At 48.9% G+C, this 25825-nt stretch overlaps 1 protein-coding gene across 5 annotated transcripts in view; it reads right to left on the bottom strand.

The window, feature by feature from the left end:
- Homer2 (homer scaffold protein 2) overlaps nt 1–25825 on the bottom strand; it is a 102771-nt gene that overhangs the window by 28678 nt on the left and 48268 nt on the right. For 4 of the 5 annotated variants that reach the window (XR_007593942.1, XM_050154075.1, XM_050154076.1 and 1 more), the window contains exons 2-3: nt 17386–17542; nt 4754–4885 (exon numbers count right to left, since the gene is read on the bottom strand). Coding sequence is in view for 4 of the 5 variants with exons in the window: in XM_050154075.1 (XP_050010032.1) it covers nt 4754–4885; nt 17386–17542 (289 nt within the window). In the remaining variant the exon portion in view is untranslated. Of the gene's footprint in view, nt 1–4753; nt 4886–17385; nt 17543–24567; nt 24661–25825 lie in introns of those variants that run through there. The other variant, XM_050154078.1, reaches the window with a different exon arrangement.

The raw sequence follows: 25825 nt of genomic DNA, 5'->3' as shown, positions 1-25825 counted from the left end.
AAAATTATCATTTATGAAAAATGAGACTATTACCGTTTGATCTTACGTGCCTCTGCTTTGGGGTGGGGGTGGGGTCGCTCTGGAAGACCTGAACCCTATTGTCTGCCTACTAAAAATTGAGTGTTTTCTTTTTTTATTAGCTTAACAGAATCTCACAGTTGCCTGGACAGTGAGGAGCGGAGCAGTCTAGGCTGATCATGGCCACCTACTTTACTATTTATTCTGGTGTGGCGGGCTGAGGACCAGGGCTGAGGACCCAGGGCTGAGGACCAGGGCTGACAGGGGAGCCAAAGACGATGCCTGTCCCAGTGTTTCTCAGGGAGTGTTGGGTACCACTCTCTGCTTTCTTCCATGAATGCAGATGTGTTGAGTGCAGCTTGAGAAGAACGATTGACAAAGGGTAAAACAAACAAAACAAAAGGCAGCAAACTCTCCGGCCCCACAGCCTGGAGCCAGGGTGTCTCTGCCACTGCTCCATCACCTAGTGGAAACACCATGGCCAAGGCCACTCATAGGAAAGGAAGCATCTACTTGGGTCCTCCTTCACAATATATCCTGAATGGGATCCGTTTGGACACAGCCATCTGTGAGCTGGGTGTGCACTACAGCTTCCTAACTGGTGACGCTTCCATCCGATGCCTCCAGCACATCTCTCCTCAGCACGGTAGGAAGGCGTGGTGGTGGACACCTATGATCCCAGCACTCAGAAGGCAGATCCACGAGGGTGACAAATCTGAGGCCAGTCCAGGCTACAGAGTGAAACCTGTCTCAAAAATACATACATACGTGCATATACATACATGCACATACATCCATACACATGTACACACATGCATGCACATACATATATATGTACATACATATATACATGCACACACATTGTTTCAGTCACTGTCATATTGCTATGAAGAGACACCAGGACCAAGGTAACACTTAAAAGGAAAGCATTTAATTGGGGACAAGCATGTGGGGGGTGGAAGGGCAGCTTGCAGGAGCTGTTTCTCTCCTATCACCATGTGCCCAGGGGTTGACTTCAGGTCATTAGACTTGGTGGCAGATGCCCGTAGCAACCAAGACAACTCATTGGGCCCCTGCCTTAGTTTAGTTTTTGTTGATGAGGTTAAAATACTCTGGGGGAAAAGAGCCACTTATGGGAGACAAGGTTTATTTTGACTCACAGTCTTATGTTATAGCCTATCACAGCGGGGAAGCAGCACCAGGAGCTTGAATAACTGGTTCTATCCACAGCCAATCGCAGAGAGAAATGAATGCATGCCCATTTGCTTGCTTGTGCTCGGCTCAGTTTCCCCAACTCTTACACTATGTAGGACCTCCTGCCTAGGGGATGGCGCTGCCCATGGTGGATGGGGGGGGGAATCTTTCCACATCAATGAAATTAATAAAGACAATCCCCTACAGACACACCCACAAGTCAACCCAACACAGATGATCCCTCATGGAGATCCCCTCAGCTGATTCTCCATTGTGTCGAGTTGACAGTTAAGGTAATCACCACACCCAGATTAAAGTATTAAAGCTGAAGGCAGTTATCACATAGGCGTGTGGGTTGAGAAGCATCCACCATAGAGCAAGGCCAACTCTATTCTGGGCCATTCGCCCTACTGAAAGAACACGTTTCCTCTGTCTGCAGTGAATGAGAAGGAAGCAAAGTCAGAATGGTGGGCACGTGAGGTCAGATGCCAGAGAGACTAAATGCTAACGAGTCTTCTCCCTGGTCCACCTCCTTTGTCTCTTTCTATGACTTCTTCCTAGCAGAGAAGCCACGCTCTGTCCCAACAGCAGGCTGAAGTATCATGACTTCTCCAGGGGACACACGGATCCCAATTCCATTTCGGGAATATACAGCTTTTATTATTTTTGGAAAGCCTGTCTATAGAGCAGAAAGTTTCCGCCTGGTACTTCCTGGGCTGTGGCTGCTGAGCGCACTTTCTAAATGAAAGCTAAGAACAAGGTATCTATTTTCTTTCTGGGGGTTGGAGAGAGAAGTTCACAGAAAGCCTTCCTAAGTGAAAATGTCCACACTGGTGTTTCATTGTCCAGCCCACAACGTCTGATTACTGATCCCCCTGCAGGTCTGTGGGCGGCTGTGCGGCTGCACGGAGAAGGCGGGAATACTGAGTCACAGCTGCCCTCCAGCACACAAGCCTCAGGAACCCCTCGGGCCCAGGTTCCCTCTGGGCGAGCTAATTGCCGCTTGTCGCGGCTGCTAGCCTCTATTCGCGGCAATTTATCAGTGTGTGGTTAATCGTTGCCTTCAAAGAGAAAGGAAACGCTGATTTGAAATATGTTGGACAAAGGACATATTTGAGAGCTTGCTTCAGAAATCTCTGCGATGATGGCAGGCCACAGTCAGAGCCGAGATGAGACCGCTGCCAGAGCCCCGGGTGACTCAGGAGGACGGGACACTCCTCCTTAATAACAGGACGAGTTCTTTGTCTGGGAAGAACGGGAAGTAGCATGGATCAAGGTCTTTTTGGTTCTCCAGGGAAGGAAGAACTGAACTTTCACACCTTGTTCTACTTCTGTTTGGAGCTTTCCTTTTGATGTTTGCTCGCTGATGTTTTCTTTCCCCTTTATCTGTCCTCACTACTCCTTTCCTCTTCGGAGTGAAAGAGATTGGACCGGGAAGCTGGGAGTGCTTCTTTCCGACTCTCCTGGGCTCCGGGGGACTTCTGGCCCCAGAGAGAAGCAGAACCAGGTGCTGAGATGGGCCCAGACATGACTAGATGCTAACCCAGCAGCCTGAGGCCTGCAGACACGAAGAAGGTGTAGGGGTGAGTGCTGGGCATGATAAAGGGGCTCCCTGGCATCTCCTCTCTCTAGCAGGCAGCTTTGTGGGATGGAAACCACACAAAGCCCTGCTCCACTTCAGAGAGGCCCTGGCCACTCATTCTCGGGCACCATAGCTGATTCTGCACCCCTCCCCCACTACAGAAGACACTGTTCCTATCCGTTCTTCATCAGCCCAGAGTCTTGGCCTCCCCTCATCTGTCTGATTAAGTTCTGCCAATTTTTAAAAATTCGTAAAAATTCTCCATCTCTTACTCAAATCGTCATCAGCTCTACCCTGGACTGAATCCAACGCGCTTCCAGGAAAGGAAAAAAAGAAAAAGAATATCTGGAATGCAAATCTGATCACTTTACTTTGGGGGCTAAAATTCTTCAAAGGTCACAGAATAAAGTCTAGAAACCCCAGCATGCCCTGTAAAGACCATCCAAAAGCAGTTTCTAGGAGTCAGATCAGAGAAGACGCGGCCAGTGTCTGCAGCTTCCCTCTGGAGCACACGTCACAGTGCCTGGGCTGGAGCTGCTTCCTGCCCTTGGAATGACAATGGGACACCCCTGGGAGCTGCCGTGGGACACCCTACTGAGCCAAGCACTCTAGGAAGGTGGCCTAGAGTCAGATCTGCACTGGACCCTGGGAAATGGTCAAGGTCAAAGATGTAGGGGAGGGGAAGAAACAGAGCTGGACAATTTTGTCACAACTGGTGACAAAGAGACTTGGGATTAGCAATGTTACTGGGCTCAAGCGTAACCAGAACCTAAAAGCAATCTTATTCCGCGTGCCTGCCCCTTAAGAGGGCCCCACTCTTTCTTTAGAAGATAATCTTTCGAGCCATACAGCCTCAGGGCCCGGTGGGTGCTCAGGTACAGCCTCCTTAGGATCCAGTTTATCCAGAGATAAACCGGCCACGTGCCAGAGGAGAAAGTGTCACACATCCTATCCAAGACACAAGCCAGCTCTCCACGGTCACCCTGACCTCTGACCCCACAGAGCGTCCAGTTATTAAGGATGCAGCCATGAGCATCACGGAACACAGAGAACAGCTTGCTCTTGGAGCTGCAGGTCACACTGGGCCCTTGCTCCAGCGTGACCTTCACGAGAGATCACACTTCCGAGATCACACATGGCCACGCTTCTGCCAACCCAGCTCCTCAAGCCTTCATCCATCATGCTGCTGCAAACCTCGGGAGTCTGCGGAGACTGCAGCTTCCAGGCGGTCAGAGGCCCCTCAGGTCCCTGGACCGCTTTCCCAAGCAGAGCAGCAGGCTGGCACTGGGCTTATCCCTACTAGAGTATCCCGCCGGGCCAGAGTCACAGTCCACAGGTCCAGCACAGGGGGACGGGGCGGAGAAGGAGAGCCCCATCCCGATAGCCAGTGCTCATGGTCTGCTCCTCTTTTCACTGCTGTGACCAAACACCTGCCAAGAAACAACCTAAGGGAGGAAGGGGTTCGAGCTTAAAAAGGGGCGCCGGAGCATCATGGCTGGGAAGGCGTGGCAGTGGGCGGTGAAAGCTGGCCACGCCGTGAGTGGACAGGAAGTGAGGTCAACCTATAAAATCTCCAGGCTGGCTGGCTCCTAGTGACGCACTTCCTCCATCCGGGTCCCACATCCTGACACTTCTACGGCCTTCCCAAACAGTATGAGGCTTGGGGGGATAATTTCACATCTTAACTGTTCCTGACCTCAACACTTCTGCTGCTTGCCCTGTTTCTGGACTCTGTGATCTGGCGGGGGGTGGGGGTGGGGTATAGCCCTAGGAAATGATAAGTGGCCTAGTGGATGCCCAAAAAGTCACCAGGCCAGTCGAGCTTCTCAGGCTACCAAGAGAATGGCATTTATTGGAGGCGAACTTCCTTTCTTCCACAGATTGCTCAGTTTTCAAGGAGTCTGCTGTTTGAGAGAGACGCTCCCTTGCCCACAGTGCCACGTGCCGGAAGGCACTTACCTTGGTGAGCTGCTGCTCTGAGGAGAATCCCAGACCGAACACTGTGTTGGCTCTGCTGTCTGCCCACTGCCCGAACTTCTGCGAGGTTTTGGTGAACGTCATGTTCGGGGTGATGGTGCTGTTTATGATCACCTGCAGGAGACAGCCCAGAGAGGAAGGGTGTTAGCTGTGGACGGACCCTTTTCTCCCGACAAAGGCCATGGCTATGGGATGCTTCCTCTGTCCTGCTGGATTTGCTCCTGGGCTGTTCTTACCAGGGCAGACACAACACCACAACAAAGGGCAACTCCAGACGCTTCGCAATAGAAGCCTAAGATAGACCTTTCATAAAACCAATAGGAAAACATCTCTCCTGAGAACTGTTTCCAAAACTGGTGTTTTATTGCCTCACCGATGCCAAGTATCAAAGTTCCCTTAAAGGCTGGCCATTTGTGGCCCTCCCCCACACCCCACCTCCCTTTTGAATTCCCAGGCACTCTAAAAGCCAGCCGAACCAGTTAATACTTCCACCAGCCTTTGCTTCCCAAGGGGAAGGAGAAGATTCCCATCTGGAGCGTAGGTAGGGGGTTAATCAATAGTAGACTAGCCATACTGGTGTGAGCGGGGAGACTGTAAGGGATGGCTCAGGGGCCTGGCACTGGCTGTTACCACCCCTTGGCCTCAAATGAAGAAAGAAGTGGAGGGTCCATGCGGTCTATGTGTTTTCTAGCTTTGTATTTCTGGTTACCAGAAGGGCTGCCATGAAGTTACTGTCAATGTTTTGAAGGAATGAATGCAGCGCTCACTAGATGGCCCTTGAGTCGGTCACATCCATATCCTGAGGGGTTCTCTGGATGCCAGTAGATAGAGGCTGCTCGGAGCGAGCGTAGCACTTGGCTCTCAAGCTTTCTCAGAGTTCACCACACTGCAGTAGCTCTTTAAAACTGAACAGTTTCTAAGTTATTTCACCTAATCTTATCTTTAAAGAAGGGGAAACTGAGGCTCAACAAAGTCAAGTGGCTTGTTCAAGGTCACAAACCAGCAAGTGGTTAGAAGGATGTGGTTAACTGATTTCAAGGGCAAGACCTATTCATCCTGCTTGGGGATGAGCTCAGCTTCTTTGACCTATGAACTTAGCAACTTTGGGGAGCTCCCCAAAGTTTTCACAGATTGCTCCTGTGCAGTCTTTTTTCCTTGCCTCTTTCCACAACTCCAGTAATACATGCGCTAGACCTTATGAGTGTGTTAGGCCTGTTTTATGTTGACCAATTGCCACTGCCCTTCTCTCTTGGTTCTCTGTGGTTTAATTGAGACATTTTTTAAAAGATTTACTTCTTATTTTTAACTATGTATATGTGTTGGGAAAGACGGAATGTCTGCGAGCATAGATGCCTGTGGAAGTTAAAGTGCTGAATGCCCTGAAGCTGGAGAAAGAGTAATAGGTTGCTGTAACATGGATGCTGGGCTTTGAAAATGGGTCCCAAGGAAGAACACTATGTGTTTGTCTCCACTAAGCCATTTCTCCAGGCCCCGATCTGGGCATTTTTAATTGATCTGTTTTCTTGGCAGTTGATATAGTATATCTGCTGTAAAATCTACCCACTCAGTACCTTGTGGGGGTGGGGGCGAGGGAGGAACAAAGAGAACGGAGGAGTTTTAATTGGTTAGCTAGTTTTGCTTGGTAGCTCTGACTAGCCTTGAACTCACCATCCGCCTTCTTCAGCCTCCCCAGTTCTGAGATTCACCGCCATTCCTGCCTCCGCTGAGTTATTTTTAAAATCTAGCATATTCAGTGTTTGAAAAAATATATTCCAAAACCAGGCATGGTAGAGTACACCTTTAATTCCAGCAATTGGGAGGTAGAGGCAAAAAGATCTCCGAGAATTTGAGGTTCCCTATTTACAAATCGAGTTCCAGGTCAGTTAGGGTCCACTTCGTGAGATCTTGTCTTAATCAAAACCAATCCATCAATATTCTAAATCCGTGAGGATAGTCTTCCCTTTGCCCGTTTTGTTCATTTCCTCTCTGTTTCCTCAATAAATTGATGTATTTTTCAAAATCCTTGATGAAAACACTAACAGCTGGACCATCTCTGAATCTTTCATTATCTGGGCTTCCCCTCCTGACTCGAGGCATATGGTCCCAGATTTCTGCAGGTCTAGTCCTTGTTTTTAAATCTCATGCTGAATGCAAAGACTCCACAGAATGTGACCATCTGCCAGAGCACATTCCCCTTCCTCTCGGCTGGATGAATTAGGCAGACAGGAAATCCCTTCATCTCCTGGCCGGACTGGGTCAGGTTGGGTGTCAGCTCCCATGGGACTCAGTCTAACTTTGGTTCACTCCTGGACTTAGGACAGGCTCTTTAAGGATTCAACAGAGAGATCTTTATCTCCTCTGCCCTGAAGGACTGTGGAGAGTCGGGACTGTCCTTGAAAAGTTTTCAGCTTGCTTTTATTTTTTTTAATATTTATTTATTTATTTATTTATTTATTTATTTATTTATTTATTTATTTTGTATACAATATTCTGTCTGTGTGTATGGCTGCAGGCCAGAAGAGGGCACTAGACCCCATTACAGATGGTTGTAGCCACCATGTGGTTGCTGGGAATTGAACTCAGGACCTTTGGAAGAACAGGCAATGCTCTTAACCTCTAAGCCATCTCTCCAGCCCCATCAGCTTGCTTTTATAGCTTGTTAATTCCACAGACCTTCCCAACTAGGCCAACCTCCTATACTGGCTTCAGACCTTCTACATAGCTGAGCATGACCTTGAACTCCTGACACCCTGCCTCTACCTACCAAGTGCTGGGATTATACGAGTGTCCCACCACCCAGCTAGCAAATTGTGAAGGTGCCATGTGCTTGGGGTTACTCAAGTCTGCCCTCTGCCATTTAAGCAATGTGACCATCGAGATCTCCACTGGTCTCTCTACCCGTAGAAGGATTTCTGCAGGGCCCAGCTCTGCGCACAGCCTTGAGCTGCCCCAGTCCTTAAGTGTCCAGGTGACAGGGTGTGACGGAGCCCATTATCCCTGCATCCGGTCTCTGCTCTCTCTGAGGCCTTCATGGTTTTGTGTATTTTACACTGTACACTGTAACTTAAGAAATTGTCTTGGGTGGGGGAGAGGGGAGCCGACCACTTTGAAGTTCCTGAGTCTCAGTTTCATCTCTTTGGCCACTGCTAAGTGCTGATCCCCTCCCTCAGCAGGATGTCTGCCAGGACCCAGCCCCAGCTGTCAGCCTGTATCCAGAACTGGCAATGTCGATAGGAGGAGATCCGCCCATTTTGGCTGAGCAGGCCCATCTCTCTGGAATTTTGGTCTTTCTAGCCCTCAACGTTCTATAGATCTTTGATGCCCTCAAATCACATTTGTGGGGACAGGGACGTAGCACAGTGCTTGCTTCACGTGTTCCATGTCCCCAGTACTGCCCCCCAAAGTCGTATTTCTTCCACTTGTTACCAGAGAGAACCCCGGCCCAGGAGAAGCTACATAATTCACCTAGAAGCTAAGTGCTGAATCAGGACAAACTCAGACACATTTCACCATGTGCTGGGACATTATTCTGCCATGTTTACGGGAAGCATGCAATCTCTCATAAGGTTGCTGCTCACGGCCTACTGAGCCAAACCAGGCTCAGGCAATGCCAGCGTAGTTTGTTGGACAGGGTTTAAGCCCAGCTACTCTCCAAGTCCAGGAACGCCCTGTATTCATTCAAAGCAGGAATTCCAAGAGTACTCGCCACCCGCTCGTCTCCCTCCTCTTCCATCTGTAGCACGTCATGGAGAGCAGAACAAGGAGCTGTTGAACTGCAGCTCATAACCGCAGACTCCTGTCTCCTTCCCGCCTGTCTCCATGGGTCCTGTGTCTCCGTCTCTAACTCCAGGACAGCCCTTCTACCTGTACAATTATACTGTGGGCTCCCCTGGTAACAAAAGGGTTGTTCGTCCTTGGGATACAAAATGCTGACCTTGCAGAACTCGTGAGGATTTTGCAGAGGGGGCTGCAAGCATCCTCCCCGTTCCTCATTAAAAGGTCTGTAGTTACCAGTCCCTGTCGTCAGCATGAAGGTGCCAGCGCCCTTATCTAGGAGCTGGAGGAGAGCCAGGAGGGGGAAAGCGAAAGCCACACTTTCCACACTGCCCTTGTAACTGCTCACGCTGGCTGCCTGCGGCCTTCAGATGCCTTAGCTGGTTCTGAACCATTTACCCAAGGTTCTGAGACTTCCTAGATCTGGAAGAAAGGAAGAGAGGGGAGGAGAGGAAAGAAACAGTGGCAAGGAAGGCTACTAATCAGTACTACAGCGTCGCTTTCCTGTGCTTTAACTACCGAGGTGGTTAGTCTGAGCAGTGTCGCAGCCAGAGCAGTAGGTGAGACAGCTGGCTGGCTACCCTCCCAGAAAACCTAGAACATCCACCTCCGCAGGGGCAGCAGGAATGACACCCCCGCGAGCATGCTGTCAAAATATCCCCAGTCTTGGAATCTTCTTCCTTTTCTTGCCACTGACATGGGAACAGCCCCTGGCTGCACGGTCTTGTCCTTCAGACAGACTGGGTGGCAGCTGGTAGGGCCTGCTCCTTCTGCGCCTGCCCCTACCAGGCTCTGCCTGTCCCTCACGGCTGACCGTGTTTGCACCTAGAAGGCTTTGTATTTCTCCTGGTGACTCTTGAGCTTTGGCTCTTGCCCTTCTCAGGCATGGAGGAAGGAAGGAAAGAGTGTGAGCACAGACAGAAAGACCTTTAGAAAAACGACGTTTCTGTTTTTTGAAAAAGCACCTTGCTGTAGCCCAGGCTGGCCTTGAACTCGAGAACCTCCTGACTTAAGGCTCCCAGGTGTTGGATTATAGACATGTACCTCCAAATCCAGCTGAAAAGACTTTTTTTTTTTAAAAAAAGAAATTATTTATGTACTTTATGTATATGAATATTCTGTCTTTATGCACACCAGAAGAAGGAATCTGATCCCATTACAGATTGTGAGCTACCATGTGGGTTCTGAGAATTGAACTCAGGACCTCTAGAAGAGCAGTCAAGTACTCTTAACCACTGACCCATCTCTCCAGGCCCTCCAAAAGGCCTTTTAATCTGTTGTGGGTCACAATGGTGAGTGCCCTGTGCAGCTGGGTGGGCAGGAGGGACAGCCTGAGGTTCAGGACAAAGAGATGCGAACTTAAGGGACTGAGGATAGTTTAGTTATGGGCAAGCGATAACGTGCTCCTGGGACACGTCATCCTAGGGAAGGCTGACAGACAGAACTTCCCAGCCCAGCTTTATCAGCAGTGTGGAAATATATCATCAGCACAGTCAGAGTAAGTCAGATACCATCAAGGGTTTGGGCAGGAGTATGGAGCAATGAGGCTGGGTTCTCAATATTTAACAACTCCACTTCTGAGCATGGGGAATGTACAGGAGGAGTGCTCATGGGGCAGCGTGTGCAGAAGCAGCACCCCCTACCAGCAGGGCGTCCGTATCATGAACCGTAGCATGCCCATAGGAAATGCTGTCTAGCAGGAGAATCAACCACAGCCGCGGACATTGCCATTGGTCAGTCACGAAACACAGCATTTGTTCTTCTTTATAAGGATCTCATCAAGAACACATAAGGCATGTCTATTGTATAAAAGCCAGAACCAGATAAAATAAACAACATACTATTTACGTCAGGGGTCAACACACTATAATCCTCAGGCCAAATCCAATAAGCAGACTATGTTTTTAGAGTTTTACTGGGTTACAGCTGACCATTTACATATAGTCTATGACCATTTTCTTGCCACAAAGGAAAAGCAGAAAAGCTGCAAGGGATCATAAAAGAAATTACTCTGTGGCTTGTTGAAAAGCCTTCCAACCTCTGGAACACACACACACACACACGCACACACATGGCAACAGGACAGGAAAATCTCTGTTGGGTGAATGGAGAGCGTGTGATTAGGGAGAAGTCCACACATGCTTCTGTAATACGGTCAGTTCCCAACTTAAAATATTTCTACTTAAGAGTCATCGACTTTATCATGGTATGAAAGCGATTCATATTCATTAGAAATCATACTTCAAATTCTTATTTGTTAAATTTTTGCAGTGCTGGGTTAGAAACGCAGGGCATTGGGCGTGCAGGTAAGAGCTATACCAAAGCCCCTAAGTTTTGATCTTTCCCAGCTGGTGATACCTAGCATGGTCCTCTGCTGGACAGCAGCGGTGTGCCACAATCAGCCCTGTTTTGGTCACACGGTGAACATCAGCACTTCGCAGCACCTGTGCGGCTTCAGCTGGAACAGTCAGTAGGCTGGTGTGTTCAATGAGTGTGAGCTGGGGCATTCAGTAGGCTAGTGTGTTTGATGCAGTGTGAACTGGGGCATTCAGTAGGTTGGTGTGTTCAATGCAGTGTGAACTGGGGCATTCAGAAGGTTAGTGTGTTTAACACAGTGTGAACTGGGACATTCAGTAGGTTGGTGTGTTAAATGAGTTGAGCTGGGGCAGCCAGTAGGTTGGTGTGTTTAACATAGTGTGAACTGGGGCAATTGTAGGTTGGTGTGTTCAGTGCTTTGCTGTGTTTCTTTCAATCTGCCATGAGCTTTTTGAGTTGTATACAGGGCCTCTGTGCTACGGGACCTATGTCAACTGAGTAGGAGATGCACGAGGGGCCACTTTAGTATTAATACATCAACGTTAACTGTTACTCAAGCCCGTAACAGAACTGTTAGGGAGGCTCGTCTTCAGGGTGAGAAGAGGATGTAGCCCGAGACACTGGCAAGTCACACCGAGGACAGAGGGGCTGGCTGTACTTGTAGAATCTAATCTTAGAGGAAAGGTGGGCTCAAGGAGACTGTGGGGCAAGCAAGGAAGGGTCACAGAAGTGGGAAGGTCACAGAGGAAGAGGACTAGAAGCCTGGGGCAAAGAACTGCCACCAAGACACAAGTGAGGAGGAGCAGGTGACAAACACAGACAGAGGCAGAGATGGCGCTGGAGTAGGAGAATGAGGACATGCTGACAGACAGGGAAGAGCAGACCTCCAGGGCACAAGGGAAGAGACGACTGGGGGAGAAGCCCACACCCAGTGGGGAGAGGTCTCCTCTGTATGGCATCCCACGCACAGATTTTAAGGTGGGCTGCTGACTCCTCCAAACACCTCCCGAGTTCTCTCTGCAACTTCCACATGGAATGCAGCCCTGATGAAAGATCCAGTCCCAGCAGGGCACTTGAATCAAGTTTTCTTAGGATGCCCCAAACACTGTGACAGGGTCTTGGAAGAAGGCCAGCTGGGAAGATGAAGCTGGAGGCTGGAAGAACTTAGTGGAGAGTTCTACACGAGTTCTACACACGAGAGGCTACACAACCAGAAAGTGGCTGCCCACTCCCAACGTGGATTAGCAAGATGCTTCCTTCCTGTCCTTTGTCTCCTTCGTGCCTCAGAGATGAAAGAAAAGAAATCTGACATTCATAGAAAACCTACTGTGTGGTCTGAACATTCCAGAAACTCACTCTCTTAACAAAGGGGCTCGACATTTTTTTCAAAAGAGGAAACTATAATGGTGGAGAGAAGATAGAACCTTTGTTTTTGGTTTTTTAATATTACACCTGTGTGTGTGTGTGTGTGTGTGTGTGTGTGTGTGTGAGAGAGAGAGAGAGAGGGGGGGGGAGGGGAGGAAGTACATGCACGCTACTGTGCATTTATGGAGGTCAGAGGACAACTTTTGGGAGCTGGCTCTTGCCTTCCATCGTGTGGGTCTCCGGGACCAAGCCCAGACTTCAAAGACTGGCAGCAAGCACCCTTACCTGCTGAGCCATCTTACTGGCTCCTGATTGTGTTTTCTGAAAGCAACTTTCCATTCCTAGAATACCCTAAGCATTCTAGGGTTCCAGCTGCTTCTCTCCTTTGAACCACCACAGTCAGGCAGAACTTTTGGCACAGTGAGCACTGCTAATATTTGTAGAACAGACGGCCTCTCAGGTCTCTGCTAATGTAGATTTCCTGTGATCCCATAAATAGCCAGGAGCCAAGGGCAGGAGAGTCATCCAGAGTCCCCGGGAGAAGTACCTGCGCCAGGCAAGCCCTGCCCACAGGCGCAGGCAGCTTCTCATAAGGACGGCAGTGATGAACTTGGTCCACAAAGAGTTCCAAACCCACAGTGAAACTGAGGCTGCGATGGCTCAGTTAGCATGTGCTCTGGGGATGGAGCTTCATCACGGAGCCGGCCATTCTGTGCACGCTCGTGTGGGTACTGTGACAGCCACGGCTCACGGCAGTGCTCTAAGGAGCTGGGAATTAGGCTCAGTAACTCTGTGGCCCCCATCTGTCCAATAGCAGTTAACAGGCTTGCCCTTGGCAGTGGCCAGGCCCTTGCTCACTATCCTTCTGTACACACCCAGAGAGGGATAGCCAGACCTGACATTGTCACAGCTACACCCCCATCACAGCTACACCCTATCACAGCTACACCCCCATCACAGCTACACCCCATCACAGCTACACCCCATCACAGCTACACCCCCATCACAGCTACACCCCCATCACAGCTACACCCCCATCACAGCTCCCTCCCCATCATGTCTATGGTGCTACCCACTGTAGCTTGGCTCTGAGACAAGTAAGCACCCCAAGTATACCTCTTCCCAAGCTCACACACAGGGAACAAGTATCCAGGAGTCCCACACATAGACATCGGACCCACATCACTCCCAGGGCTTGGGGAATGCTGAGGTAGAACACAGCAGGGCTCTCAGCAGGCCATGTCTTCAGGCCACACTGGACATGCCATACCATGCCTGACAAAGGAAATGTCTTTATGGTTCAAGAAAAGTGAAGAACAGGGTGGAACGGGATTGTCCTGCAGTAAGCAGCCCATGTGCTCTCAGGTAGGGGGGGCCCTCTGGTCACCTCAGGGAAGAGGCGCTCGCCGTGCCTGGGACAGGATGACAGCAGCTCCGCTGCTGGTTCCAGCCCCTCCCTCCACGAGAGCCTGTGCCCTTCCAGCTGCTGAGTTCATGGAGCCACTGCATCTGGTGTGGCCTCAGCTCAAAATGAGTCCCTTTCCGTCCTAGCAACTGACAAAAGTACATCTTCTCCATCCAAGAGGGATGAGACAGGATGTTTTCCTAGTAAGCAATACCCCGTGCCTTGGGAGGCACAGCAGACCTACACATGCCAAGCACGAGTTAGAGGCCACAGGTTTGACATGTCCAGGCCAACAAAGAGAAGCAGGACCTAGGCCTGCCTTGGGTAATCAAGGTACAGCCCATGAGCTGAGATATGGTTCCCAGTTCAGATCAACATTTACAATCAAAGGCCCTAAATAAAAGTCATTCTCACGTGGTGGAGAATGCAGCAACAGCGGAGTGATAAGTCAGCCATGATTTCCGGGGGCATGAGTGCATCCCTGCCGGAGTCAGCCCACAGGAAGGTACCTGGACCTTGCACGTATGATTTGTGGGATTTGTGGGATGTAAGGCCTAAGTGAACATGGAACCACAACGCATGTTCACAATCTGAAATGAGCCCTTTCTGATTGCACAGAGATGTTGAGGGGAGACTACAGACCAGAGCCAGGAAGAAGTGGCGGCCTCAGGCCAGCACAGTGCCAAGCAATCAGCTCATTATTATTAATCAGCTACATTATTGCAGCCACAGCAAGGAAGGCCAAGAAATCTAGAGTATTCAGACAGAGCAGGAGCTGGGGCTCAAGACATCCAGACTTCAGATTGGGCAGAGAAGGACAAGGTGGGTGGGTAATAGCTACTGTGGTCTGAGGCTCTGTTCCCACCCCCCACCCCCGCCTAATTGTGGAAGCTGGAAGCAGGTTCACTTAGATGTTGCCTGTGTGTCTTACTTGCTGTGGGGTCAAGGGAGAGAGTCCAGCTGGGCTGTGGTGGCATTGGAACAACATCTAGTACTACTCAGACCAGACATGGCCCTGTCCCCAGCTCCTGGCTGCAAGGGTAAATAACTCAGGGACTAAGTCTAACCCATCCCCACACTTCCTGGCCTTCTGCTTCCTTTGCCAGACGAGGCTCTGCCACGGTTCTCTGCGCTGCAGTGGTCAAGCTGGAACCCTAGGTGGACTTCTAGAACACAAGGTGACAGGAGACGTGGCGGGGAGGGAGCCTGAGATGCTCCGTCTCGGTCTCTGGGTTTCAGTGGTACTACCCAGTCTACGTTTCCAGTCCCGAGTGCCTCTCTAACTCAGCGGGTATCCTGAGTTACCTCTACTGCACAATTACCACACCGCTCACCTTCCCGCGCCCATCTGACTCCTCCGAGCCATTTCAGTTGGCCTGGACTCCACCACGCTGCCGCAGCTTGCAGGAACTGCAGAGGCAGAAATGATTCGGTGGCTGACAATCTGACAAATTCCTAAAAAGCCTCGCTAATAACCAACTCACTGAGCTGTAAGGACGCTGCTTTATCTAGAGCTAAGTCCAGTAAGTCCTCGGATAACTCAGAGTGCAAACCCACCTGAGGATGGTAGCTGTACTGACAGAACCTATGGATGAAAGCGAGCAGGTCAGCCTGATTCTCCATCCCTGTCAGAACACCCTGGAAAGAGCCCAAGCGGCTCCGGCTCAGAAGCACAGAGAAGAGGTAATTACAGCTGCAGCCCCACTGTGCCTCCCAGAAGTGAAAATAAGCTAAAACTTTGAAATCAAGGCATCGCTCGGATAGCAGTCCTTCGTTACAAATGAGGCGCTGTTACTTGTCCGCCATCGTCACAGTTCCTTGCTACTAGCTACCCCTTACCACGTCCCCGATGGTCTATCTCAGCTGCTTGGGTGGGAGAACTATTTCCTTAGTCTCATCGAAAGTTCATCAGACCGACTGCTGTTCTCTAAAATGACAAGGGCCACAAAGTCCCTGCCTGAAAAATGTCAGGAAATGCTTCTCTGCTTGTCAGAGTGAACCTTGAGCCAACCCAGCAAGTCAGGACCTGCCAGTGTGGGGACAGGACCAGCACCCGCTTGTTACGCTTCCCCAGAATATACCTCACTACCTGGACCTGGACCTCAGCTATAAAAAGTGAAGACAGTTTGGGTCCTCTGCTGAAGGAGGAAGGGCTGTGGAAATTGGAAGAGAAAGAGAGGACCAGGAGACCACTCAGCTTCAGCTCTAGACATCGCGGGGCTGAATAAAAGCCCAAAGGGTACATTGGGAGGAAAGCTGGGGCCTGAAACAGACGTGGAAGCCCTGGCAGGTCTCACGTCTTACCTGGGGGGTCGTCTAAAGGGGGCGCTACTGCTCAGCTCTCAATTCTTTACCTCCTGTTGTCTAGGAAAGCTGACCTAGAGGCAGAATCCACAGGGGACCACAGACAGTTAGAGAAGGAGCGCCCAGCCAAAGGGATGCTGCAGGGGCACTAGGTCAAGAGCTGCAGGGTTTCTTTGGTTTGGTTTTTTGGTTTTTGTTGCTGCTGTTTCTTTCTTTGTTTTGAGACAGGGTTTCTCTGTGTAGCCCTGGCTGTCCTGGAATCTGCTCTGTAGACCAGGCTGGTGGTGAACTCAGAGATTATCCTGCCTCTGCCTCCTGAGTGCTGGGATTAAAGCCATGTGCCACCACTGCCTGGCAAAAGTTCACACACACACACACACACACACACACACACACAAAACAAAAACTAGAAGACAAACTCTGGTTTTTATAAATACTAGAAAATAAATACTAGAAAATAAAAATAGAGATTTGTGTAGACAAAAAGGGGATTTTACCTTCAAACACACCGAATATCAGGTGATAGCATAGAAAAATAACTCACACAGTGGACACAGACAGACAGACAGACAGACGACTATAATGCAGAGGTTTATTTAATTTCAAAGACATGGGAGTACTTCTGCTGGCATTCCTTCATTCTCTTTCCTCAAATAGTATGGCAAAAATACCGATAGGGAGCAAAAATAATGGAATGCCAGGAACAAAAAGTATCATAAGAAATACTAAGTCAAATATGATGGTACATGCCTGTCATGCCAGCTTGCAGGAGACTGAGGCAGGAGGATCACCTCTAGCTCACATCTCGCCTGGAGTACATAACATCATCCTACTCTTAAAAAAAAGAAAAGAAATACTCCCAAATTATTTAATGAAAACCAATTCCCATGTCTAATAATGCCAGAACCAGATTAGAGGAAATACTCATTGATTACAACGGTGGAATAAACCAGCACCCTCACATGGGCTGCAGGAAAGAAGCTTTGGGAAAGCGCTCTGGTCACAGGCATGCACACAGGGCCATACAGGGTTAAAAGCAAGACCTGTAATATTACCTATAGGAATCTACCCCAAGGAAACAGTCCAAAGGAAGCAATAGGTATATAATCAACAACTGAGGTTATTCACTACATGGGAATGCTTAGTATCTGCAACAGCAAGAAACTGAAGACATCGTAAAGAAATTAAGATCACGATGGCCCTCAATGTAATCACTGCACGAGCATTAAAATGTTAATTAGGAAGACAGTGGGGTAACAGGGAAATCTGCTTTTCACTCATTTGTATGATTTTAGGTAGAAAAGAAAGAGCAAGATGCGTGATTATGCAGACATTATGGTAAGCTCTGGGATAAGACAGAGCGCTGGGGATGCAGCCTTCCCCTCCAAGGTACCATACTGCTCTGGACAAAACCAAGGGAGGACGTCAAGACGGTCTGGTGGGGCAGTACCTTGGCTCCATCAACGCTGATGATCCGATAGCTGTTCCTGGTAACATCGTAGAAGTAGGACACAGTGACGGCCTGCTTGCTCGCGGGCACCCAGTTCTTCTTGGTGCTGGGGTCAATCTGGAAGACGTGCGCTCGCGTGGTGAAGATGGGCTGTTCTCTGAAACAGAACAGATGTGTGTAAGCCAATGGAACTTGACCTAATGTTTCAGTTATGATTTCTAGGCCACCCACCGTCTCAGACGACTTTAAATAGCTTGTCGGCAAAGATCCACCTGCCTGAGAACAATCAGAGCAGGGAGGAGGGAGAGCTACCCTGTGAGTAGGTTCTGTAGCCCACAAACCCGCACTCACTTAGTGGCAACCTCGAGGCTGCCGGGCACCTGGCCTAATGAGCAATTGGTTTAAAATGAAACTCTTCATTGAGAGTTTTTCATCCCTGTCAAGTGTCCTGTTTTGTTTGTTCTGTTTTCTCTCTGACATCCTATTGGCATTTGTAGGGGTGAGGGTTTCTAATTAATCTTAGAAACATTTTAACAAATTTATTTTGGGAGATTTTGCATTAATTTTAAGATTTTGTAAACCATTTGAAGCTTAATGTTTCATCTGAGTATTTCTCAAATTTGAGGGAGTGTTTTGAAGGGTCGAACTATTTTATATCCTTGGAAGAATTGTCAGTTTGCTTTTGCAACTAGGAAGGGCCTTACAGCTCAGAGGAGCCTTCACAGTTTGTGCAGACCTTTCGTCTGGTTTAAGGTGTTTTGTGTAGACCTTCTGTCTGGGTTTAAGGTGTTTTGCGTAGATCTTCCATTAGGTTTACGCTTCACCGATCCCCTCTCCCCTCTGGTCTGAGGCTGAACTGCTGTCTCTTTCTTCCTATATGCCCGTGATCGTTTCCTGAGACTGCTAAAGATATTAGCACAAGTTAACACATCATCTATGTTTCTTTCTGTTTAGTAAAGAATTCAACCGGCATTACTAAGAAAGACTTTAAAGCTGGAATAGAATTTGCTACAGCCATACTCTGAGGGACTTGCCTAACAAAGCCACAGAAAAAATGAAACAGACTCATCACAAAATCTGCTTTTTGAAGAAAAACTTTATAGACAAACTATCTCAAAAATTCTTTTAAGTGCTCAAAATAAGACAAAAACGGGGAGGGAGACCAGCATGCAAAAATAAAGTGGAAAAAAAAAGACTATTATAAGTATTGATTAAAGACACAAAATGAAATCTGAAGGCTTGATTCTGGTTTAGTCAAATTAATTTTTTAAAATCCCAACAGTGTCAACAAGATGATAAATATGACAGCAATGTCAGAAGTTCAGAGGACAAGGAAGTCTCAGTGCTGTGCTCTCTGTGAGGAGATGCTGAGAAGAGTCTCTGAGCCCTGCCCCACCCCCTCCACCAACAGCACCTGCAGAAAGACTCATTATTACTGGAAACACAGATCTCAAGGGCAAACTTTATTCTAGGAAAGCAATTTACTCTTCGAGCCTCATACGAGGGATGTCAGAGAATATCATGGCTATGGGCACTGGGCTAGAGCAACACAGAAACTTCTGGAAGAGCACAGTATGAATACAGCACAACCAGAGCTGGTGTTCCTAAAGAGCAGCAGAGGCTGGCGTGCCTGCTCCTCTCTAGGCCCTGGGGGCAGGAAAGGGTGAGCGTGGGCCTTTCCTGCAATCACCCTCACGTTCACTCGCTTGGTTCCTCCCAAACCCACAGCCTTCCAGCGGCTGGGTGACAGCTGTGGGAACCAAAGGAAGATTCCGGCTGTACCATTTCACATCTGCTGTCAAGAGGCCAAGCTGTGCGGAGCACACACTCGTGGCTGTGATGCCGGGAAGACTGCCGTCTGGAGGGCCCAGCTGTGCCCCTCACAAGCAGGCAGTGTAGTTTCCTAATCATCAAAACACAACACGAGAGAGAAAACCACGTTCTCATGCAACAGTCTTCGTATGTGAGAGGAAGGAGGGATGAGCAGCTGTCACTACGGAGAAGTTGGTACATTAAATTATACCAAATCTCTGCTGCAGTCTCCTAGGACATTAAGCTGTAGCCCCTTTCAGGGTCGGAGCCCAGGCTTTTGAGATCGCTGATCCTGATCCCTCCCTGAGGAAGAGGGGCTGAGGCTGGGGATAAGCATGCAGCGTGTGGGCACTAGTTTGCTAAGCCTTCGTGATAGTTGGAGCTGGAGAGATGGCTCAGTGGCTGCTCCTCCAGAGGACTGGGGTTAATTCCCAGCAACCAAGTGATGGTTCACAACCATCTGTAATGAGATCTGGTGCCCTCTTCTGGCCTGCAGGCATACATGCAGGCAGAGCACTATACATAATAAATCAATAAATCTTTTTTTTTTTTAAAGATAACCTTCAGGATAGCAATAACCATTTTTACTAAAATTACTAGTTCCCAAGCTCCTGGCACCTGACTCTCTAATAAAGGACCTGAGCTCTCACCTATAACAAGGTAACTGTTATGGGAAGTGCTTTCCTTAGACACTATAAGGACTTGAAATACAATAGAGGACACGGTCCCCACAGCCAGCCTCTCTCCCCTAGAATGACAGAGTTAACTGCTGGTGGCTCATCTACTCCTGAAGGGTCTCCTACAACTTTGGGGGTCAACAGTGGAACCAAGAACCAATTCTGCGGATGCAAGGGATGGGAGGGGGGCTGAAAGGAGGCGGGGGTGGGGGGCTCTGGTCAGAGGAGGAGGAAGGGGGGGAAGGTAGGGGGGCAGCCTGCTGTGTTTCCCTCAGTGACTTTCTGTCTGTACTCTGTGCCTTAAAGCCGGCAGCAGCGGGGAAGTGCAGCCGTCAATCACAGCAAGATGTGGGGAGAAAGACCAGAAGGCAAGGTGACCAGAAGGCAGAGCTTGTGACTCCATACAGCCAGGGTAGCCCGCTGTCTGCTTGGCATGGCTTGGCACTCAGACCAAAGGCCCCATCTCCAAATCTGCCCTCTGAGACTGGGACTCTGAAAGACCTGAGTTGTCTTCAGAACCTCAACTAGAAATACAGAGGTGGGTCCATCTAGCACACCCATAGCCATGGTCACCACCATAGCCAGCCTTCTACAGGAAGAGGCCCAGGAGGGACACTGTTGGGACCTTCACCAGGCCCGTTCTGAGAGGGTTCGCTGTACCAAGAAACTGGGTTCTACTGAGGTCCTAGAGCTGCATTCCTTGGCCCTGAGGTCTCAGCAAATGTGGGTGGGGGTATATGTAGTGGGGGGGGGGACCTGGAGCTCCACATCCAGTCGAACTGAAGTTCTATACCCAGGAAGCCACCCACAGGACTGGGATTTCCACATGAATAACCCAATCTGAGCGTACTGGGGAGCTCTGAGCTATTCTGATATTCAAAAAGTCTAATGTTATTTCAAGAGGGGAAAAAAAAGAGGCCAGGATGAAAAGAACAGCCAGGCGTTGACATTTCCCAACTGCTTAGCATTCTGCATATGGGCTTTCTCATTTAGGATCACAATAGTCCTGTGGAGACAGCAGGTCCAGGTGGGGAGACTGACTCAGAATGGCCAGGAGACCTGCCTGGGTCACACAGTAAGCGGCAGACCTGGGAACTTTAACACCCTCTTAACCATGTCCTGTAAGAATAGTTAAAACAGTAGCAGCGGGCAATAGACAGTCTCTGGTGTGGTTCCCAGTGTAATGGCCTCCCCTCACAGGAAGGTGGGACGTCATTTGTTTCCGCCTTTGCTTGCTTGCTGGGGCCCAGGGATTTTAGGCAGGGTCTCTGTTAGTCCCCCACGGTCCTCCAACTTGTGAACGATCCTCTTACCTCAAACTTCAGGTTGGAATTTTAGTCTGACTCTTTCTGTTAACCAACAGAATATAGCAAAGGTGGTAGGTTGTCACCTGTGTGATTAAGTTATAGAGGATTGTAATTTGTTTTCAACTAACTCACCCTTGCTGGCTGTCCCGAATATTAGGAGTCCCACACTGTAAGACACCGAGAAGATTCTAGCCAGCAACCAGAGGAGAACTGAGGCCCTTGGTCCAATATCCCCAAAGGACAGAATTCTGCCAACAACCATGTGAGCTCCAAACCAGATCTTTCAGCAATGAAGCCTTCCCGTGAGACTTCAGCCCATCCCTGATTGCGGTCCCTGGCACAGGATGGCACCCAGCTAAGGACACCCAGATTTCTGCCCTACAGGAATTTGGTCTGTTTAAGCTGCTGCGTGTTCACTCAGCGAGATAGATAGCTAAGACACTGTCCCTCACAGAAAGTTTACAACACACCACACGGATAGCAATGGCCTCACTGTATCCTCCTGACAGCCGGGAGTGGACACGGTTACCGCATAGAGAACTCAGGGTCACGCACTGATGCCAAGCAACAAGAAGCGGAGAAATTCAGAGAAACAGACCCCAACTTTGACAGCTCATTTGGCCTCACCTGAGCAAGTTCAAGCGCTGTATCTAGGGCATGGCTGTCAGGTTCAATGTGTGCCCACATCAGAGTAAGCAAAGTCAACAGAATTGGGACTTCCCTACCCACCGGGGGCCACAGGCCCCTCCCAGCAGGGACCAGCAGAGCAGGGTGGGTCCCAGAAACCACCTTCAGCTCCAATTCCGTCCTCCTTTCTTTGGTGTGCGACGCTCAGGGAGTATATCTGAAATACACTCCCATTCCTTCACTGCGGCTTTAAATAGAAGGCAGATGTTTCCGGGTGGCGAAGTGCTTCTTCAGGCAGACAATATAACCCACTGTTCCCTTGCACAGGCTTTTAAAAGCTGAATAAACACCAATTGCTGCTCATTGAGCACATTTTGGAACCTGACAGTAATTGTCCCTAAGAATAATTAGACACTCTGTGCAACATATGCACGTTTGGAACACGAAACCGCTCGGCAGAGCCACCGCTTCAGCTCTGAACGGTCTCTGGCTCCGCGCGAAGTGATTCTGCAAAAGACCGGCACAATTACTTTTTTTTTCTTTTGCAGAAAAGAAAGAAAAATGAGGTTTTAACTTGTCATAATCTTTCACTTGCTCAGTGCCAGGCTGTTTTCTGACATAAATCCATAAAGCCTCGTGATTCTTATTTTCCAACTTCTGTTTGATTTGCATTGCAAAAAAAAAACAATTCAAAAATTATTTCTGCAGCTATTTAAACGTTTCAGAGTCTCATAAGGTTCCCTACTTAGTCTTGACTCTTACACTCCTCCAAATAAGCTTCCATGTAGTACCTAGAGGAGAGTCTCCCCAGGCTCAATGGTAAGTTCCTACTAGCCAGGACCACGGGCTTCTTTGTTCCATCCCTCACAGGGCCAGCTCCAAGCTCTGGGAATATTCACAGGCTCCAGGCTACCTGCCCTGCTCTGCCCTGTGTGTGTGTGTGTGTGTGTGTGTGTTTGTGTGTGTGTGTGTGTGTGTGTGTGTTGCTTTGAAGGACAACCTCAGAGGTCATTCCTCTGGTACCTCCCACCTGGCACCTCTCACCTTTAATCTGACCCAACAGTCTCTCATTGGCCTGGAACTTTTCACCCCATAGGCCAGACTAGCTAGCCAGCAAGCCCTAGGGCTCCGCCTGTCTCTGTCTGCCTCCCATCACACCATTGCTGAGCTTAGGAGCATGCTGCCAAGCCTGTCTTTTTACATTGGTTCTGGGGAATCTCAACTCAGGCCCTTGTGCCAATGAGCAAGAGCGCCATCTCCCTGGACCTTCGGCTATTTCCTTTAGGTCTTCTGTTGTTTGGGAGCACCGGGGATCGCAGCCAGGGCCTCACACATGCTAGGCAAGTGTTCCACAATTAAACTACCCCAGCCCTCTTCCGGCAGCTCTGAAAGCTGTGCTTTCTATGTCTGCTCCAACACCCAGGGCCATCTCTGGACCTCAGATCTCCTCTCTCTGCTGGCCAGAGAGTCAAGTCCTACCGTAGCATCTCATGAGGTCTGACGTGTGATTCCTTCTCATTTTGTTTGTTTTGTTTTCTTAGTGCCTAGGACCTTGTCAATGCTGGCCAGCCCTCCATTACCACGTTACACTCTCTCTCGGGATACAAGCAAGGACCAGAAGCATTGCTTACCTGGCCCCTGGCCAGCATTCCAGATGGCTAACAGGCCCCTTGCCTGTGAGGCCAAATACCCAGAGCACAGACAGAGAGATACAAGAGGAGAAGGTGGGGATGCAGACAGAGAGTCTCACATATTCTCTCAAGCAGAACATCTAATTTACAAGCACACTGGGGTTCTACTCTCATAGAAAACCCAAATAGTAAGGTTACCACTCTTGGCAGAAATGACTGCACACATCAATAGAAAACTTTCATAAGGTGGTGAGGATAAGATCACTGATTAAAAAATAATCCGATGTGTACAAACATCCAGACAGAAATTATAATGAAATTTCAAAAATTCCATTCACAAATGCAATAAAAGGAGTACAGTGTCTTGGAATCTATTTAAGAAGTATGCAAAAATCTGTATTAAAAAATAAATATTTCCAGGGTGCATGGAAGAAAACACTCATAAACAGGACATACCCCATTCTTACATAAAAAAGTCAATATGAAGATGTCTTTCCCTCTAAATTAATATGTAAGTATATAGTGAAGATATTAGAGGATTATTTTAGAACCAGACAAGGTCAATCATATAGCAAACTCATTTTGTGAACAAAGTTCAAAAATACAAAAAAAAAATCTTAAAATGAAGAACAATGGGAGATATTTAGCTATATCAGATATTGAAATATATTATTACAAAGTTAACAGCAAACAAAAAGGGACGTGCCATTAAATATGCAGACGTTCATGGACGAGAACAAATCTATAAATAGAAGCCCCGGGAACTGTGTGCAGGGCACAGGCGGTTCTGACCGTTTTCTGGGACAGAATTGTTCCATACATCCTGTTCCAAGGACACACAACTACGCAGGGAACTTGAACCGGTCAGGCTTGAACCCGAAGCCCACCTCCCTGCCCGGGCTGAGCCCCTTCCAGGGGACCACAGCTCCCTCACTGTGTTAAGGTCACACAGCACCAGATGCTAATTGTCACACCCGATAAATCAGAGACCTCAGAGTAAAAGCATTTGCTATCAATCCTCCTAGTCCACGGACAGGGGATTTCCCCTTCAGGTCCCGGTTACAGAGAGTAGAAGAGGCAGAGGGGGGTGCATGGACGATGACAGGCTTGATTAATGATGCTACTCACTCCTTGGAGTGTCTGGCCACTTCTAAAGAGCATTCGGCACACCTTCTCCTGTTGTGATGTGGGTCTAATTAAGTTCCATAGGCCATAGTTTGCCCCGGGGAGGACATCTGATCCCTTCTCACGCCTTTGGATGTGGATAGCCAGTAGAAGAGAAACAAGCAAGAAAGCAAGTGTTTCCATTGGTGGACGGGGAAACTTCCTCCCTCTGAGAATGGGAGGAGACCCTAGAGCTTGGTGGGGCGGGGGGGGGGGGGGGGGGGGGGGGGGGGGGGGGGGGGGGGGGGGGGGGTGTGAGAAGGCAGGAGAGAAGGGTGAGGCAAGGCTGCAACGCCATTCCATGTCCAAATGGCCCCTTCTCCACACCGGCACAGACATCCCACCTCCACACGCACTCCCTTCCTCCTAGCCAGAGGTCAGCATCTCAGTCACTAGGACTGCAGGGCATTTACGGAAAGGGACATCAGAAGACGGAGGCAAGGGCAGGACACGGCCAGTCATGGATCCTGAACACCACGGTAAGGAAACCAGTCTTTATCTCAGGGCCAGCATTTGTTGACTGGGTACCACGAAAAATTTATATCAAAGCAACTTTCTCTTCCAAATGCGTTCCAAAAAAATACATATGTAGGAAAAACGTTAAATGCATTTAGATTTCTGTTCCCATAAGTATGTAATTACGCTTTTAAGAAACGGCATTCTTAACCAAATACTGCTAGAAAATAACATAGAAGCTACATGATACACACTTTATCTGTCACACGAGTTTCACATAGGTGTGTAACCTGCACTCATAGTCCACCTTAGGCGTGCATGGCCATTCTGTTCACTAGATGCTGTATCTTAGGATTATAGTAGACATATCATTTTATTCTGTAGAAAGCATATTGAATATCTAAACCACTATATTAAAAAGAACTCACCCCAGAGCTGAGGATGAGACTGAATGGAAGGAGTGCTTGCCTGGCATCTGTGAAGTCCTGGGATCAGTCCCTAGCACTGAATATGACAGGCATGATCGGTGCATGCCTGTGATCACAGTATTTGGGCAAGGGAGGCAGGAGGATCAGGAAATTCTAGGTCATCCTTTGGCTACACAGGGAATCTGAGGCCAATCAGGGCTACCTGTCTTAAAAAACAATCAGGGTGAGTAGAGAACGCTCGGAATACAAAAATCAGAATTTCACAGTTCACAAAACATGAACCCCACAGCCAAGAATTGGAAAACATCCAAGTAATGATTTCTGGAAAAGCAGGTGGT

Source organism: Alexandromys fortis, unplaced genomic scaffold, assembly GCF_014885135.2.
Source record: "Alexandromys fortis isolate MF-2015 unplaced genomic scaffold, M_Fortis_MF-2015_v1.1 scaffold_86, whole genome shotgun sequence".
In the NCBI taxonomy this organism is placed as follows: domain Eukaryota; kingdom Metazoa; phylum Chordata; class Mammalia; order Rodentia; family Cricetidae; genus Alexandromys; species Alexandromys fortis.
Note: the sequence above shows the minus strand (reverse complement) of the source record. Positions and strands in the feature narration are given on the sequence as shown.